General features: G+C 37.3%; 1 protein-coding gene across 1 annotated transcript in view; it reads left to right on the forward strand.

Moving 5' to 3' along the window:
* spidr (scaffold protein involved in DNA repair) overlaps positions 1 to 20,153 on the forward strand; it is a 105,855-nt gene that overhangs the window by 46,257 nt on the left and 39,445 nt on the right. The window contains exons 9-10 of the mRNA XM_056450222.1: positions 2,434 to 2,644; positions 5,214 to 5,419. Coding sequence (XP_056306197.1) covers positions 2,434 to 2,644; positions 5,214 to 5,419 — 417 coding nt within the window. The remainder of the gene's footprint in view (positions 1 to 2,433; positions 2,645 to 5,213; positions 5,420 to 20,153) is intronic.

The raw sequence follows: 20,153 nt of genomic DNA on the forward strand, positions 1-20,153 counted from the left end.
ATATATATATATATATATATATATATATATATATACACAACTGTATATATATACTTGTTCACTTTTACTATAGTTTAAGTTCTCTGGGTATAAGCCCAGCAAAAAAAAAGCTTTGGGTCGAGGAGGATTTTTTAAAAATCTTTTCTCTTGTGACTCTTATCTCTTTCCAAAATAGTTTAATCTTTGTACACTGCCAAATGCAGTGAAACAAGGTTCCTCTAGCTTCCCAAAATTTCTGCAAATATCTGGTATGTTTTTATTATATTTATTTAATTCTACTGGTGTTACATATGTCTGCTTTATCCGTTTATATTGTATAAGTTTAAGTCGTGTATTTATTTTTACATTTAACAATGTACTTCCAACACAATAAAGTTCAATACTGAATACTGTAGTCAAGCTGCACCTGCTTTTGCCTTTGTTTACCCATCAATGTCTTGTACATTGTTCTTTATTTGTCGAGTGACAGCATTTACACTTTTTTTTTTAATCTGATTAATTCACAACATTTAATTTGAGCTAGTTTATTGTAGCTCAACAAATAAACAAAAAAGGTTATGTTAAATTAGAAATGACAATCTCTGTAAAGGCATTCGCCACAGCCTTACCATCTTTCTCCCTCTTTTCTTAGATGGGGTGGTGAGCCAAATGAAAGGTTATCATGGGCCAACTTAAGCCCACGGGCCCTACTTTGGGCATCTCTGATATAGAATATTTGTATAAAATAGTAACATGAGCTTTTATGAGTCAGAAAACAAAAATAGCTTAAGGTTCTTAAGCTTTTTGTCATTTCATCAATGATTTTTGTGATCCAGTTACACTATAATTCACTTCCGCGTTCTGCATCCTCTTACATTGCATAAGTAATGGGATACTTTGTAAAACCCAAAGCTTTTACTCTGCAATAAAAATATATTTCCACATTTCCACATTTAAGAAAGTGGCAAACATAGTTTTTTTTTGCTTTGGTATCCAAAACAATTAAACTTGATATTCCAGAAAGAATAGATAGATGAATAGATGGACAGATGGATGGATGAAGATGCCTCTTGTATGTAGAATGAAGTCACATGCATTGCTCAGGTGAGAGTTTTTCACAGACATCAACAGAGTGTAAAAATCTTGATGGTTCTCAGGCTCTCGTCTATCAAATCTGATCTTTATTTTGTATTTTCTATTGGATTCAAGTCAGGTGATTGGCTAGGCCACTCTACAGCTTGATTGTCTTTCTCTAAAAGCATTTGAGAGTTTTCTTTGCTGCGTTTTGGATCATTGTCTTGCTGAAATGTCCACCCTGGTGTCATCTTCACCATCCTGCTAGTGTAGATGTTGGACTGAAGCAGCGAATATTCATTTACAATGACGAAGGGCAGAGGGTTGTTGAAGAACTACTGAGAGATTTCGGCTGCTGTCTGGGCTTTCACTGCCTTTCTACGCCTCCCTTTCGTCATGTGTTCAATACTTTTTTCCAGCATAGTTTCATTTTTTTTTCATTCATTCATATTCTTTCTCGGCTTAGTCCCTTTATTAATCTGGGGTCACCACAGCGGAATGAGCCGCCAACTTATCCAGCAGATGCCTTTCCATCCGCAACCCATCACTGGTAAACATTCATTCACACTCTTTCACACTCATACAGTACTGACAAATTTTAGCTTACCCAATTCACCTATAGCGCATGTTTTTGGACTTGTGGGTGAAACTGGAGCACCCGGATGAAACTCACGCGAACAAGGAGAGAACATGCAAACTCCACACAGAAATGCCATCATTTCTTTTTATTATGGATAACTTCATTTGTAAACTAATTAGATTTGGTTGTCGTTTCATATGTGGATTTCTTTGGTTTTTACCAGCATCTGGGGATATTTCTAAGTGAACGGCACCTTTAGAAATAGGTTTTCTGAGAAAAATGATGACGTGTTGAATACTTATTTCCCTCACTGTATATAATATGGTTCTTTTGACCTAAACAGGCTCAAATTGTGATTCAGTTTGATTCATTACAGTAGTTCAGTCACGTGCTGAACCCTTTGTAGCATACAAATCACAATAATAACAGAATAAGTGCAAAAACAAAAAGATCCATTGTTATTTTTATAGCTCTTTTTGTTAAAAACAGGTATGCAAAAAAGGTACCATGAACTGAAAAAAGAACACTTAACAGGAGGTGGATATTTAAAACGTGGAAATGTGTTTTATTACTTCTCAGCAATAAAGCCGGTCAATATTACAGCTAATGAATGACTCTAATGCAGCTAAATAGGATTTCTATTCATAGAGGGATAGAAAGAGTATCAAACTACACTGACTTGAGCCTCAGTACTAATGAAATGGTACAAAATATTACAAAATCATCATTTGGTATTTACAAAACACTTGATGTCTTGTCCAGAAACAACAGCCTTCCATTTTCTTTTTATCTCCTTTTAGGCAGAATTTGGTTTTGGAGGGCGAATGCTATCCCATAATCCTCAACACTCACTTCAGTCAGAAAGTCTGCATGGAGACTAAAGCGGAACGCGCAGAAGACCCCAAATCTGCAATGGCCGTGGAGAAATGCAGACCTCCGCCATTAACCAGGTGCCTTTGGCGGTCAGAGACGAGCCAAGTGTCAACGGAGAGATCCGTTCCCTGTAAACAGGTTGGTCAGCTGTTCCTCTCATGTGATCATGGGAAGCAAACGCAAATTCCCAGAAGAGGGACCACCGCCTATGTTAGATTTCAGAGTGTGGTTTTAGAGATGTGCTGCTGTAATTGAGACAGCTGCCGTTTCCGGTGACTCGTCTCGTGATTAATGAGGGATGTTGTTTTCATGCATAAATATTTGGTTTAGTGTCAAAGGCTAAGGCGAATTTTCTTGTTGGGCGAGTGCTCAGCAGATTCTTTTTTAAGAAGATATTTGAAGAATGATGCAGTTCATTTAGTCTTTGTCATTCAGTCAATCTGTGTTGACAAATTTTGTCGCTAGGTTTAGCAACTTTTCATACTACCCTAGCAACATAGTTTTCAAGAAACACCTAGCAACAAATTTAGCGTTTTTTAATATTCAATAGGCTGCTTTTCGCAACTTTTAAAAGGTGACTCAAATTATACTGCGACAATGCATTGATAATAAGTAGATGCATTCAATAATGACAGTAAAAAGTAGCACTTTTTCCCAACAAGTGCATAATAATATCGGTAACACTTTATTTTGATTTTTCATTTGAGTATTCATTGACTCTCTACTTAATATCTGTTGATATGCAGACATTTAACTGACTATTAGAAACTTTGCAAGTACATGTCAACTTACACTAACCCTAACCCCAACCTAACAGTCTACTTATAATCTAATGAGAACTAGTTGGCATGTAGATGCAATGTAACTTGTATCCAACAAACGGACCATCAAAATAAAATGTGACCATAATATCCACAGATTTTTAAATAGTCTATCAAGTGAACTTAAATGATTAAAAAAATACAACAAATATTCCAAAACTGCTCTCCTGCTTCTGCTCTGCTAGCATATACAGCTCAGAGGTGAAAGATGTGTCAAATAGTCCGCAATTGTATTCAAACAAATCTAAATTAACATATTTCAAATAATGTTTTTTGCTGAGATGGCCAGTCAGTTTAAGTCTAGTCTTTATTTATTATTAAAGTTGATGTATGTACTTTTTTCATAGCATAAAAATACCATAATATGTTTGCTGGTATTTAAGAAACATGCTAAGTGAACATTCTTGTTTATCTGAAAAACATGTTGAAGTCAGATATTCTGCTTTAAAAATGTGCATTACATGCTGAAACATCTGTCTTTGCTTTTGTACCTTTCACTCACCCAATGCCAGTTTAGCCAATTATATTTCAGCAGATTTGTAGTGATAATATGGGTGTTTGCACCAGACTAACCATGACAGAAATATAAATACAGTCATTCAGAAGCACATAATAGTGCACTCACTGCACTCCAACGAAATGGTAAGGTTTATAATCTAGTTAATACATATTGAACCTCTTTAACATTAATATTTGTGGATGCTGAATCACTGATATGTGTTGGTTTGCATTGAGTCACAGTTCTAAAGTTCAATTTCAAGCTGTTTATTTTATTTTCAAGGTCTGAGGTGAACTATCTGCTGCTGCTTTCAGTAGTATGGCAATAAATGTCATGTAAAATGGCATTCAAACTCACATTATTAGCATTTAACACTGAATAAAGCACATGAGGTGTACCTGAGGTGATCATTGTCAGTCCTGTTGTTCACCTGTGAGAAACAGAAGCCGTTTCTAAACTATAAATTCCAGGTGTTGGTTAGAACAAAACCTCTTTTTAATATGAAGGTATTCCTTCTATCATGTGACATTGCTTTTATTCAAAACATGGTTTAAATCAGCCTTAAATCAGCCTTTAGACTCGATAGTCGGGCACACTGCTGTTGGTGTCGTCAATCTGGCAACCTGCGCTTGCTTGTGTTTTGAACTTGGAGTGCAATACCTAGTTCAACCAATGCGTGTCAAACTGACATACTGCACCTTTAAAATGAAAATTATGCCCTGTTGTTGTTGTTACGATTATGATTTTAGAGAAATGCTATTTTAATGTAATGATCATGCTAAAATAAACAGGTAAACGCTATGTTTCAGATCTAAATAAATCTAATTCAGGCTAAAAACAAAGCATTTAGACTTGCTCTAAACACTGTAATGGTTGAAAACCTCAGCAAATATTCTGATTTTAATTGACTGTTATCATTTTCCTCTCTTTTCTTACCTCCCACCATTAGTATTTACTTTATAAATACTAATTAGCAATTCTAACTAATTCTAATAGCAGAATAAAACTTACTTGGGAGGAGTGTACAAAGATAGTAAGGCCCCATTCCATTGGTCAAATTTGGATAAACAACCTGTTAATGCAACACTCAAACGCTTGCCACATAAAATACATTTCTCAGTTTGATCGCAACTCTTTCTCATATACTATTGTTGTAATACCGATATTGTTCATCTAGATGTGCCTTTTACAAATAAATGTTGAATGTTTAAAACAAAAAAACAGCGATTTCATTTGACCAGAGCGTTTTGAGATGACATGGCAACACTGATTCTTGTTATGAGCTTCATTCAGTGGTGATATTAAATCTGAAAGAAATATAAAAGTCAAAAGAACTATTACTAATGTTGTGTTTTTTATGCGATTTTTTCCATTCTTTTATTCTCAGGTGGTTGAGTTGAACAGAACAGGAGTTCGGAAATCTCTGCTGGATGCAGTGGAGGATTGTGGGTCGTCGGGGTCTCAGAGCGGCCCTGTTGAGGTGGTTGTTCAGAGGGTTTACTGTATCCCCATCACACAGTCTCTTCACAGAGCTTCTCTCCAGCACAGAGCGCTGGCCAAACTTCCAAGCGAATCAGCACAAGACATCGGCAGGTACTGAACGTTTGTGTTGTTTTTTCCGCTGGTTAAGATGGGGGGGGTTAAAAAATTGTAAACAAAATCCAAAAGACCATCTAAAATATCTGAAGAAATGCATTTTCTGTATACAAATGCGTTGATGGTGCAGAGCTGTTTATTGCTTGTGATTGGTTGGCAAACATTCATTCATTCATTTTTTTTGGCTTAGTCCCTTTATTAATCAGGGGTCGCCACAGCGGAATGAACCGCCAACTTATCCTGCATATGTTTTACGCAGTGGATACCCTTCCGTCACTGGGAAACACCCATACACTCTCATTCACACACATACACTACAAACAGTTTAGCTTACCCATTCACCTATAGCACATGTCTTTGGACTTTTGAGGAAAACCAGAGCACCCGAAGGAAACCCACACCAACACCGGGAGAACATGCAAACTCCACACAGAAATGCCAACTGACCCAGCCGTAGCTCGAACCATCGACCATCTTGCTGTGAGGCGATCGTGCAACCCACTGCACCACGGTGCAGCCATACTATGATCATGTATACACTAATCTCACCTCATATACTGATTTTTATTTAGTATTTTAGAATTGTCAGCAGAGAATAGGGGATTTATAGAAATTGGACCCATTAACACATTCATTTTCATGGATAAAAGCTGCTGAATCTCTCAAAATGAAACATCTAAATGATGTCTTGAGGTGCAGTAACCATTATATACACAGAATAATTGTTAGTGATTCTTTAAATATCATATTAAATATCAGTTTACACTAATGTTCAAAAGTTTGGAGTTTGTGAAATTTGTAAGTCTTCATGTATAATTAATAAATCCTGTATTTCTTTGATTTAATTTGGTATAGAAAATGCTATAAATGCACTGTTTTCTGCATATTTCGATTGTAATAGATTGTGAAATGTATGGTATTCCTGTAATGTCGACTATAGTGTTCAGCATCATTACTTCAGCTTGTAGTGTCACATGATCTTTCAGAAATCTCTTATAAATGCTGATTTAATGGTTAGGAAGTAGGACTGTGCGATATGGGCAAAAGAAACCTATCCGAATTTTCTTAAACAATGTTGCGATTTCGATTTTAATCACAATTTTTGACACGCACAGATGTTTTACAGTAGAAATCTGAAACCTATTTCCAAAAGAAAACAATTAGATCTTTATCAAAGACATAAAACATGTCTCTAAAACAGATGCAAAGCAAGAAAAAATCAAAATGGCTACTTTTTACTGTCATTCAATGTGTTTTTGCTCATTATCAGTGCATTGTCACAGTCACTATTTCTATTTTGATTTTAGTCACTTTTTAAAGTTCACATAAAGCGGAAGCTGCAACTGACGCAGCTCCTAGAGAAACAGAATAATAAATGAGAAAACAGTGGGCGGAGCTAGTTTTTTTCTACTGCAAGCTGATTGGATGTAATAAAGTAGGCATTTCATTCTGAAAGACTGGGATTAGAGTTTCGGGAACAGATTTATGGCAAAACAAATAAATAGGCTACTGTGTGTGTGTGCAACATCAAACTCAAACTGCATCATCAAACTGCTTGACCACAGAAGTAGTTGCGTGTACTTTTCTACGTTTTCTACAGATTTTTTTTTTACCATGCATACTGTAGATCAGGGGTCACCAGTCTCGGTCCTGGAGGGCCGGTGTCCCTGCAGGGTTTAGCTCCAGCATGCCTCAACACACTTGCCTGGATGTTTCAATTATACCTAGTAAGACCTTGATTAGCTTGTTCAGGTGTGTTTAATTAGGGTTGGAGCTAAAATCTGCAGGACACCGGCCCTCCAGGAACAAGTTTGATGACCCCTGCTGTAGATCATAGATCTATTTGTGACGATGCCGTGAAAAGCCGTGCTGTTTGTTATTTTCAACGGAGGCATGTGGGTTGCGAGCACATATTGGGAGCGACGACCATGCGTTCTCCAGGCGCACCTAGTTGAAAGCATCAAAAGGTTGATGGTCACCTATCCATGACAAAGGAGCACGAGCACACAACGCATTGAAAATGCTGCGCCTCGTGCTTTCGACAGGCTTTTAGACGCGATATGTGATTGGCAGGTCTTATAAGTTACCTGGTTCTTCAATAAATCAACCTTCCAGTATCCGAAGTAATCCCACACCACAGATGTCCTGTTTTCCTCCTGTAAGGAACTCATCTTCTCCTGTTCCCGCGCTCCGTTTAGTTAAAGTTCAACTCATTTTACTCAGCAGCCATTTTTGAAATGCCTCTCGGGCATTCTGTCTGAATGGGGAAACATCAAATTCTCCAAAATGGATTGCCAAGCTTACCATTACATTTCAAATTAGGAATCACCAATACAATTAAACTACAACTATCCTTTTAGTTTCATTTGTAAATGTCCAAATCACACAAAATCTACAGAAACTCACGTCTGGTCCAAGCCCCTCCCCCAGAGTATTGTCAATCTATAGTCTTTGATGATTGGCTCCTGTACTAGAAGGCGGGCTTTTTTCACCATAAAGCGATCGATGATTGGCTCCTGTACTAGTCGGCGGGGCTTTATTCACCCTATTGACAATTACACTTTTCCCCATTCAAAAAGATACGAGTGACATATCTTGTGTATTCTATAGTCTTTGGTTTAGTCGCACTGCGTTATGATTGGTTCAAATAACATTATATATAAATAACATTGCGAGAGTAGTATCAGTCGGTAAAAAGATCATACTGTTAGGCGATTTAGAAATCACGCATGTCCAAATCGCGATTGCGACACTATGTCAATTATGGCCCGTTTTCACTGAGTGGTACAGTACGGTACGGTTCGGTACTCTTTTATGGCCGTTTCCACTATCAAAGGGTACCTAAAAGCGAACCATATCGTTACACTTTTTGGTCACCCTTTGCAAAGGGTACCAAGGGCACCAAAAGGCAGAGGAGCTAGACGCGCAGCTGAACGCTATTGGTTTACAAAGACACGTCATTCGCTGGCAGAACAAGCCAGAATGAAACAAAGCAACCGCCATGTTTTAAACACACAGCCGAGAGATTAAAGCAAATTAATTTTTTCAGCAAACGTGAACAAACTGCCATGTTTAACTATTATCATCACCTATTGAACTATTATGAACTGGGAATGGAATTATTCTCTAAAAAGAGGCCACATGTGCTGCTGAAGATTACAGACACAGATGAGAGGTTTGCACTGACTGTGGGCTATATTTTTGTGTTGTTTTTGAGGACAAATAAGGACTAAATGTATGCTGTGTGTAGTTTTTTCTGTAATTGGTAACATGTCGGCGACAGTAAGGGTCTGTATGTGTTCATATATGTTGCATTTATTTATTTATTTCATATAATTACAGACGTTACAGTAGGCTAATTCGCGCTGTCTTTGATCTGCAGTTATAATCAAATTATATTCATAGAAAGGTTAGTAATGAACATTTATATAGAAGTATTTATGTGTATAAAGCGTCTGTTTTGTGAGAACATTTCTGTTGTACACCATGCCCACAAAAAGAGTACCATTGGTACCCTTTTAGCAGTGGAAACGCAAGTCTGATAAAGGTGACCCGTACCGACCCGTACCGTACTGTACCACTCAGTGGAAATGGGCCATTAACCGCACAGCCCTATAAGGATGCAGTTTTTCTGCTTCGTATTTCTGTGGAAACCATAATACATATATTTTCTTTCAGTGTTTTTTAAAAGAGCAGTATTTATTTAATATGTAATTTACTAGTTGTACTGTAAATGTAAAATTTACTGACCCCAATCTTTTAAATAGTAATAGAGATGAAGATTGTGAATAACTATACAAATTAATACAAATCTTTTTTCTTTCTATCCTTTTTTATCTGCATTGCTTTTCTAAAATAAACTAAAGCAAACCAGTGTGTTATCAGACTGGAGACCTAAGTAAATACAAGAACGTGCATTTCATCAGTGTACTCTCCTTCTTCAGTAACCAGCCAAACCAGTTTAACAAACCAGTCACTCGCTGCTCAAAACATTTGCTCTAATTTGCGTTCAATAAAATGCCGTTGAATTGATTGGAAATGTGCTTGGGGATATGATAAATAACCTTTATAAATACGACAGATAGATATAGAGAATAGAATCCGCCTCGCCAGTCCCAGGCTCATCTTTTGCATGTGTGTGATATTTTTATAGGCTGTATTAAAAGCGTAAACACCATCATATTGTGTGTTTGCACTGGGTAAGCGTGCACCTCATGTTCCAATGCCGTATAATTAGGCCATTGTCTGTTCTAAACTCCACCGCTGAAGCTTCAAGAGGTCAATCTCCTCATGGAGTGATAAATGGTGTGAGAGAGTAACTTTGCTCCATATTCTGTCAATGACTAACCAAACAACTCCTCCCAGTACACAGAGTACTCTCTCTCTCTTTCTCTCTCTATCATTCTGTGCCTCACACGGTTCTCCAGGCCATATGGTAAAACTCTACAAACATCTCTAATTAAGCCCAGTAATGTCAGTGATCCATGGCCACACTTTTCTGGGAAAAACGGAAATAAATGACAGAAAGTGAGAGTGGGAATGTGCCCTGCATGAAAGTAGAATAGTGTTAGAAATATGCCTCATAAGCAGATATGAAAACTTATCTAGATATGAAGAAAACACACTTTTCCCTGTGCAAAACTCACTGTTGTGGTCCAAGGTGTTGCTATGCTGCTGCTGCTGCTGCTGTCATAACAATCATGTATATGCACCATATTTTCTCAATGGAAAACCTTTAAGGGGTCCCAAAACCCTGGACAAAACTTTCTGACATTTGAACTGATTTATGTGTGTTGAACATCAATTAAGATTAGACATTAGGCTTCCAGTTTTGGATGTGAATAAGGCAGACGTGTCCAGCTCTGTTAGTTGAGTTTATTCTAATGTAGTGGGTAAACATATTTGACATCATAGGAAGCAGAAAATTACATCTAAATATGTCAAACAGACAAGGAAAGATAACACTAAAGATGACGCATCTATGATTTAGCATGATGGTTAGCATGTCATCATTGACTAGTTTATTGGAAGAACAGCAATAATGTCTTTGGAAATGAAACTTGACCTCGTTCAAAGGATGACAAGCTTACAATACATCGCTGTCACTCTGATACAAGTTTTATTTATGGGCAAAAATGCAGGTTTTGGGTGTTCTATGTTTGTCTGAAATAATTAGTCTTCTGAAATGTGTATATTCCATACAAACTGAAGCTGATTGGTCAATTCTTGTCACGTGACTCGCGGTGCGCTTGTGAGCGCAAGCCGTGCACCTCTACTGGAAATACCGAACCTGTTCAAACTCTAGAAAAGACGCGATATGTGAATGGCCCCTAAAAGGCCGGCGTCATTTGCGATCTCAATCAGTTGATCTTCTTGCACAGACATGCTGGATTGGTTGACAAATGGATTGCGGATCTATTCTTTGGCAGTTTGCGGGTTCTTCACTGTACTTTTTCCCCTTAGCAAAGAAACTTTCCAAAGACGTCTGTTTCTTACTCATTTTGCTGCTTGTGGGTTAAATTTGGGCACTGAAGTGACTGAGATATAGCCGAATAACAATTTAACACTGTATGACAACGCTTCAGATGACTGTTCTAGAGCCTACAGCGAATCAATCTGTCAGATTCTGGAATGCATTACAGGTGTAAAGACAATTATAAATGATAAATGATCTTAAATAAAACACATTCATAGAGATGGTATATAAGTATATAGTTCCCCTCACCTGGGAAATGGAGGCCACTTGAATGGTTTGTGAGCACAATTAAGTGCACACAGCATGCCATATCATCTGATAATTGTGAGAAATAATTCCAAAAGGCAGCTGACTGTGTAAAGCCACATAAAACAACACAAAAATCAGATGTAAATGTCAAGTTCAGCGGCTAATCAGCTGGAATCAGCTGAGGTGAAGTGACGGTGACCAGCGAGACCTAGCTGTCACTCAAGTGGCCACGCCCTTAATTATGCAGACTTGATATAATCTAATATAAAGGAAACAGATGAGTTATAAAAAAAATTCACTTCCCTCACAGTTGTCATGAAGGGTAATATTAGCTATTTGAACTAAAATCGTTCTTTGTACCAGGCTGTAAACACCTTTTTTTCTGCTGTAAAGTCGGCCATTTTAACAGTGAGCTCAATAGAAATTTATTCTATATAGAGACAGGACTAGCAGAATTTCCATGAATTGCAGTTTCAATTACTTCCGTATTTGCTTCACAAGGGAGTGCTGGAGGTTGCCGCTTGGGTGCTGCATAATATCATTGCGCCTGCTGCAGTTATGGTACAGCAGCAAAGTTCCTTGATTATTACGCCCGAATGAGAACTCCTAGACATATTAGCATAGAAAATATTAACTTTTCATTTTCAATTGGTCTTAGAACACGATGTAACTACAAAAGTGTCCAGTTTAAATGGGAAACTTTTTTAGCGAGATCGCTAATGGTCTAATCCGATTCATTGACTTATGCTAAGCTAAGCTAAAAGTGCTCCAGCCAGACCCGGAGATCAGCTGAATGGATTCCAATAAGGTAAAACTTACTTGTAAGATGAGCCTATTGCAAAAAAAAAAGTGGAGTGTTCCTTTAAACGCATCAGTGTGTGCAGGACAGGTTTTAATTATAGACCTGCTTTATGAATGCAGTGAGATTGAAATGATATCCATTAAGTATCCACGTTCTCCTTCCTCTGATCTCTCCCTCACTCACACACACACACACGTTGTTTTGTTGTTAAAAAATGCACGTGGTGCTGTGTTGATGAAGGGTGATGGAAAAAGAGTCATTTGACTGTCGGTAACTGGATCCCAGTCAGACGCTGCTGCAGGCCGTAAACACTGGGACATGGGAAGACGAGACACTGGGGAATGGAGTGTGTGTTGATGGGGGAAACCCTGACTGGACTCAAGTCTAAGTGAAGGTGCTGGCAAAGATGGAGCCAACACACACACAATGCATTAAATTCTAAGCTGACCCAACACATGACTGGCTGCCATTCCCAAATCTCACATGCTTCTTCTGTCACTTACTCCATGTTTATTCACTCATAAATCCTCTTCCTTTGGACAGGCCTCGTGATCTGAGTAAAAGAAAGAGGACTGTTTATCTCAGAGATATTAGTATTTTTAAATAGTAATTTGATGTGCAGCAGTATGATGTTTAAAATGCAGAATTGATAGATTTGTAAATAGTTCTTTACATTATAATAATATTGTAAAAAATATATAACAATTGTTTAAAAATGTTCTATAATTACAATTTTTGTGGTTTAATTATATTTATTAAAGTGGCAGTTTTGCATTAAAATTATGATAATAATAATGATAATGATAGTAATAATAATATTAATAATAAGAACATATTTTCTTTTTAGTTTATAGTTTATTGATTAATAAGTTTATCACTTATTTATATATTTATATTAAAACATATAGTACAAAATCAGAATAATTATTATTTTATATTTAAAATATTTTTTATAGTGTCAAATATAGTACATATACAAAAATAAGTACTATTTATTATATGTATGTATATAGTATATGTACTATATACTATATATAAGTGTATAATTTTAAGTTCTATTTTTGCGGTTTAATTATAATTATTATAGTGGTAGTTTTGCATAATAATAATAATAATGTTATTTGGTATGTAGTTTATTGATATGTATTTAATTACCTCTTATTGATATCTAAATGATAAAACATATAGTACAATATCATAGTAAGTAATAATTATTTTACATTTGAAATATATTTTAGAATGTCAAAAATATAGTATATATATAAAGAAATATGTACTATATTTTTTAACTATTTACCCTAAGAACTAAAAGATTTTTAAATAGTCATTTACGCTATTATAAATAATTATTTGAATTAAACAAAAGAAAAAAAAAGAAAAAAAATTATTGAAAAATTGTGTATAATTTTCATTTTTGTGGTTTATATTTCTTATAGTGGCAGTTTTGCATAATAATAATAATTTTAATTTGATTGTAATTTTTTGATATGTGTTTTAATGACCACTTCTTAATATTTTTATGATAAAGTTTATTGAATAGAGAATGGTCAGTCAGGCGAGTCAAACACAGGAGCAAATGGGTACATGCAAGTAATCCAAAATCGTGGTCACAAACAGGCAAATGGTCAGGACAGGCAGCAAAGAAACAAAATGAGAGAACAAGGCAAAGGGTCAAAACACGGCTAGGCTAGACAAGGGAAACGCGTCGTAATGTTCACAAACAGTATAACAAGACTCAGCACTGATGTGTGTGTCTGTGCTGTATAGTCCTAGTAATCAGTCCTTGAGCAGCTCCCGGATGTGTGTGTGTGAGTGTGAGTGTGTGAGTGTGTGTGAGTGTGTGAGTGTGTGAGTGTGTGAGTGTGTGAGTGAGTGAGTGAGTGAGTGAGTGATCAACGGAACACCGGAACAGGTGTGTGTACGAAGTGAATGACGGGATTTGTAGTTCAATAAGTGACAGAATTGTTGTCCAGGTGAAGTTGTGTGTTTACCCATGATCTGCAACGATTAAATAATCTTTTTTTTATAATGTCAAAAATATAGTACATATACAAAAATATCTACTATACAGTGTATTTTTGTACTATATACCCCAGAACTAATAGATTTTTAAATACCTGTACACTATAATAAATATTAATTTGAATTTTAAAAAAGTGATATAAACCATAAAATATAACCACAATTAGTGAAAAATTGTGTATAATTTTAATTTTTGTGGTTTAATTATGTTCATTATAGTGACAGATTTGCATAATAATAATAATTTATTCTGTTTATTTGATATGTATTTTAATGACCATTTATTTTTATGATAAAGAATATAGTACAAAATCATGGTAAGTAATAATAATTATTTTACATTTAAAATATCTTTTTTCTAGTTTTTAAAATATTTAAATGAATTATTTTGCTAAATATTTCATGATCTGAATGGTTGCAGTGTTGATTTTACTTTTGTTTTGAGATGTTTAAAATGCTACTCAAGAATGAGTCGCTGTTGCGTAAACAGATGAGTAATCTGTGTAAACAGTACATGAAGTTACTTTGAACAATGTTCTGTGTTGTGGTTTTTATTTATTTTTTTATTCAAATCCACCAAATGACTTCACTTATTTCGTTGCCGGTAGCACATGGTTTTGGTAATGCCAAAGACATGAGTTTAATTCTCACGAGTATACATACTGAAAATCTATAGTGTGCATGAAGAGTGTCTGCCAAACACACTGCAGCATAATCACAGCCACATCTATGTTCAGAATGACAGTCTGTACAGCATATTTTGGTTATGCCACCGCATCACTGCTCCCTCGTGATTTGATTCATCTTGGCCAAAGTTTGCAGATGAAGTAAAATAACACTGACTTTATATGTTTTTGTTTCCAGATGAACAATAAATTGTCTCCTTCTGCTTGTTTTGTTGGCCCAGGATGAGTCAGACTGAGTCAGCTGACTGTTCAGTTCAACTTCTGCACACTCACTATTATTTTTAATCTTGATGTTGTTGCTAATGTTTGCTAATTGCTTTTTTCCTAGTAATCTATAATTACACTGAAGATTGGATCTGAACAGTATCATAGAGATGCTTGATCAGTAAATAATCAACCCATAGCAATGCCCTGGCAACTACCCACAACACCTTAGCAACCCCTGACAACTAATCACAACATTTCTTGCAACTCTATAACAATGCCGCCGCAACAGCACACATAACCCTAGCAAACCCTTAGCACTGCCCTGGCAACAACCATCCTAGCAACACCATAACAATGCCCTGGCAATTACCTACAAGACCCTAGCAACCCCTGGCAACTACCCACAACAATCTTGCAACCTACCCACAACACCCCTAGAAACCCTATAGCAATGCCCTGACAACAGGCCACAACACCCCTAGCAAACCCTTAGCAATGCCCTAGCAACAACCATCCTAGCAACACCATAACAATGCCTTGGCAACTATCCACAACATTCTATCAACTCTATAGCAATGCCCTGGCAACTACCCATCAACCCACCCCACCAACATTATAGTAGTGCACTGGCAACTACACACAACACCCTAGCAACTCCTTAGCAATGCCCTGCCAACAGCCCACAACATTCTAACAATGCCCTGGCAACTACCCACAGCATCCTAGCAACCTTTGGAAGTTTTCCAAAACACCCTAACATCCAGATAACAGTGCCCTGGCAACGACCCACAATACCCTAGCAATCTCTTAGCAATGCCTTGGTACAAAACCCTAGCCAAGGCCTAGCAACCACCCACAACCCTAGCAACTCCATAGTAATACCCTTAACAACAATCATCAGCACCCTGGCAGTGCTTTAGCAATGCTTATATTTTTATATATATTTATATTGTATTTATATTTTAATATATTTTTAAACACCATTTCCTGTTGATACTGCAGTGAAACTCTGTGGTATTTCATTATAATTTATACACTCACCGGCCACTTTATTAGGTACACCTGTCCAACTGCTTGTTAGTGCAAATTTCTAATCAGCCTATCACATGGCAGAAACTCAATGCATTTAGGCATGTAGACATGTTCAAGACGATCTGCTGCAGTTCAAACCGAGCATCAGAATGGGGAAGAAAGGTGATTTTAAGTGACTTTGAACCTAACATGGTTGTTGTTGCCAGACGGGCTGGTCTGAGTATTTCAGAAATTGCTGATCTAGTGGGATTTTCACGCACAACCTCTCTAGGGTTTACAGAGAATGGTCTGAAAAAGAGAAAATATCCAATGAGTGGCAGTTCTGTTGGCCCAAATGCCTTGCTGATGCCAGAGGTCCGAGGAGAATGGCCAGACTGGTTCCAGCTGATAGAAAGGCAACAGGAACTCAAATAAGCACTCGTTACACCAAAGTCTGCAGAAGAGCATCTCTGACCACACAACACGTCCAACCTTCAGGCGGATGGGCTACAGCAGCAGAAGACCTCCCCGGTTCCACTCCTGTCAGCTAAGAACTGGAAACTGAGGCTACAGTTCACACAGGCTCACCAAAATTGGACAATAGACGATTGGAAAAGCATAGCTTGATCTGATGAGTCTCGATTTCTGCTGCGACATTCGTATGGTGGGGTCAGAATTTGGCATTAACAACATGAAAGCATGGATCCATCTTGCCTTGTATTAACGGTTTAGGCTATTGGTGGTGTTGTAATGCTGTAGGGGATATTTTCTTGGCACACTTTGGGCCCATTAGTATGAATTAAGGATTGTGTGAACACCACAGCCTACCTGAGTATTGTTGCTGATCATGTCCATCCCTTTATGACCACAGAGTTACTTCCAGCAGGATAACATGCCATGTCATAAAGCCTGAATCATCTCAGACTGGTTACTTGAACATGACAATGAGTTCACTGTTCTCAAATGGCCTCCACAGTCACCAGAGCTCAATCCAGTAGAGCACCTTTGGGATGTGGTAGAATGGGAGATTCACATCATGGATGTGCAGCCGACAAATCTGCAGCAACTGCGCGATGCTATCATGTCAATATGGAGCAAAATCTCTGAGGAATATTTCCAGCACCTTGTTGAATCTATGCCACGATTAATTAAGGCAGTTCTGAAGGCAAAAGTGGGTCCAACTCGGAACTAGTAAGGTGTGCCTAATAAAGTGGCCGGTGAGTGTATAGTATTCAGTAAAGTATTTATTTTATACTATTTAATGTTTCATGGGCGACGCAGTGGCGCAGTAGGTAGTGCTGTCGCCTCACAGCAAGAAGGTCGCTGGTTCGAGCCTTGGCTGGGTCAGTTGGCGTTTCTGTGTGGAGTTTGCATGTTCTCCCTGCGTTCGCGTGGGTTTCCTCCGGGTGCTCCGGTTTTCCCCACAGTCCAAAGACATGCGGTACAGGTGAATTGGGTAGGCTAAATTGTCAGTAGTGTATGAGTGTGAATGAGTGTGTGTGGATGTTTCCCTGAGATGGGTTGTGGCTGGAAGGGCATCCGCTGCGTAAAACAAATGCTGGATAAGTTGGCGGTTCATTCCGCTGTGGCAGCCCCAGATTAATAAAGGGACTAAGCCGACAAGAAAATGAATGAATGAATGTTTCATGTGTGCTTTTCCTATTGGTTGTTTCAGATATCTTCGGTTTGTTCATATTTTGAGCTTGTTATATTTAGGTTTGTGGAATTTAGCTGTGGTTTTGTGGTTTCATTTTAAAAAGTTATTTTGCTTCAGTTTACTTTTAGTTCATCTTTCAACTTAAATTGTTCAAGCTTTGATTTTGATTCGTGTAATGTGACCAAAATCATTTTAATAATATAAGTTCTAAAAGACACTGGTAGAAAGGATTCATTGTTCCTCATTTTTAAGCTGCCTTGACTCTATTAATAAATTTACTACAGTACACACAAGCTTAAAATCTGATTATAAGCATATGCTTGCAATCCATTTTCTCTGTTTATGCCATCTAAAACGCAGTTTCGATGCTTAACATTATCACCCCCCCCCAACACACACATTTTGTTCCCACATTTTCTCTGTTTATACAAACTAACATGTTGACAATATCTATTTTCTTCCCACATGTGTGTGCTTCCACCCGCCTCATTACACACTGTCAGTTTGTAGTCACATCCTATGTATTTTTCTTTTTTTTTTTCTCTCCTTGAGTTTTTGTGGCCAGTTTCCAGACAATAATTAGCATGCAACTTTGGGTCCAAGGAGATATGTTGTTCCAGTAAAAACTCAGAGCAGTATAAACAGGCTGAAGATGTTCTCCGTGCTCAGACAGGAGGGGCTGGATGTTTTCTAGAAGAAGTAGAACACAATGTGCTTTAGGTGTCAGATTACAGCCCTGTTTATCAAAAGCTCTGCTTCAATTGGCTGACTCTGTGGTGGAAGTAGCCCCGCCTGCTTCTTCTCAGCCAATCAGCCAGCAGAGAAGTTTTTCTGCATGTGTGAAGGAAACGGAGGGGGAGTGGGGTACCTACATGGAGCAGGCTTGTGTGAAGTGTGTGTGTGTTTGAGTGTTTGGACAAGCTCAATGGATCGCAGTTCCTGGAAGCGCCTCCAAGTTGCTGCGAATTCCTGCGAACGCTCATAATAACAGATTCCTGAAAGTGGCTAGTGACCGCGGCCAGCCAATGACAGGGACCCGGTGGGGGCATCGGCCCCATCCCGCTAAGCTGGAGGAAACGCCAGAAATGGAGCAGGAGGGAATAAAGAAGAAGGGGGTTGTTTATGTCAACCTGGCCATACCACAAAAGTGCTACTGCCCAGTCACCCCTCCTGCTCTCCGGTTTCATAGACACACACGGGTCTAAACAAGCCTCAGTGTTCGCAACCGCACTCTCTTAACCCCTGTGTTCTTCAGCAGCGATATAACAGGGTAACGACCGGTCAGGATCAATCTAGAAATGCTAGTCACAGTTCATCAAAGGGCATCTCATAGCGCAGCATCATCGTTAGTTTTTATATCGGAGTTTGTTTTATCATGTTGTTTTGATCTACTAATGCAGAGCTGTATTGGAGGTGCTTAGAATAAACTGGAATCGGAGACATTTTAATATCATTAGTTTTATCTTGATCTGGCTCAAGATGATTTAAAGGAAAACTCCATTTTTTTAAAGTCAAAATTATTAGCCCTCCTGAATTATTAGCCCTCCCGTACATTTTCCCCCAATTTCTGTTTAACATTTCTAAACATAATAGTTTTAATAAGTAATTTTTAATCATTTTTATCTGTCTTTCTATTTATTTTTATTTTTATTTTATTTTTGCCATGATGACAGCACATAATATTTGACTAGATATTTTTCAAGATACTAGTATTCAGCTTAAAGTGACATGTAAAGGCTTAACTAGGTTAATTAGGCAAGTCATTGTATTATGATGGTTTGTTCTATAGACAATCAAAAACAAGTATTGCTTAAGGGGGCTAATAATATTGACCTTAAAATGTTTTTTTTTAAATAAAGAAACTGCTTTTATTCTGGCCGAAATAAAACTTTCAAGACTTTCTTCAGAAGAAAAAATATTGTAGAAAATGCTGTGAAAAATTCCTTGCACTGTTAAACATCATTTGGAAAATATTTGAAAAAGACTAAATATGGATGGCTAATAATTTTGACTTCAACTGCGGGCTTAGTTTACAAGTCACCTAGTTTTATGCTGTTGATTTTTTTTCGTTTTTTGAGTCCATTCAGCCGATTGCCAGATCTGGAAAAAAAAGACTAAATATGAAAAACGAAAAAAATCAACAGCATAAAACTAGGTGACTTGTAAACTAAGCCGGCAGTTGAAGTCAAAATTATTAGCCATCCATATTTAGTCTTTTTCAAATAACACTTTAGCTTAGCTTAGCATAGATCATTGCATCGGATTAGACCATTAGCATCTTGCTCAAACGTTTCAAAAAGAAGAGCTTTGATAATTCTATATATTTACCAAGCTGATATGGCTAGGAACTATACTCTTACTCTGGTATAATAATCAAGGCACTTTGCTGCAGTATTTTTACATTTATGTAACTACAGGGAAATGATCAAAATTCATTTTTGACAAGATGCTAATGGTCTAATCCAGTTCCATGATTTATGCTAAGCTAAGCTAAGCTAAAGGGCTCCTGCCAGACCCAGTAACTTTAGATTTAAGATTTTAAATTTTAGATTTAAAACTATCCTAAAAAAGTGGAGTGTTTCTTTAAAGAGCTCCTGCATAGAGAAATTTGTTTTTAGATT

This window comes from Danio aesculapii, chromosome 24, assembly GCF_903798145.1.
Source record: "Danio aesculapii chromosome 24, fDanAes4.1, whole genome shotgun sequence".
Lineage (NCBI taxonomy): Eukaryota > Metazoa > Chordata > Actinopteri > Cypriniformes > Danionidae > Danio > Danio aesculapii.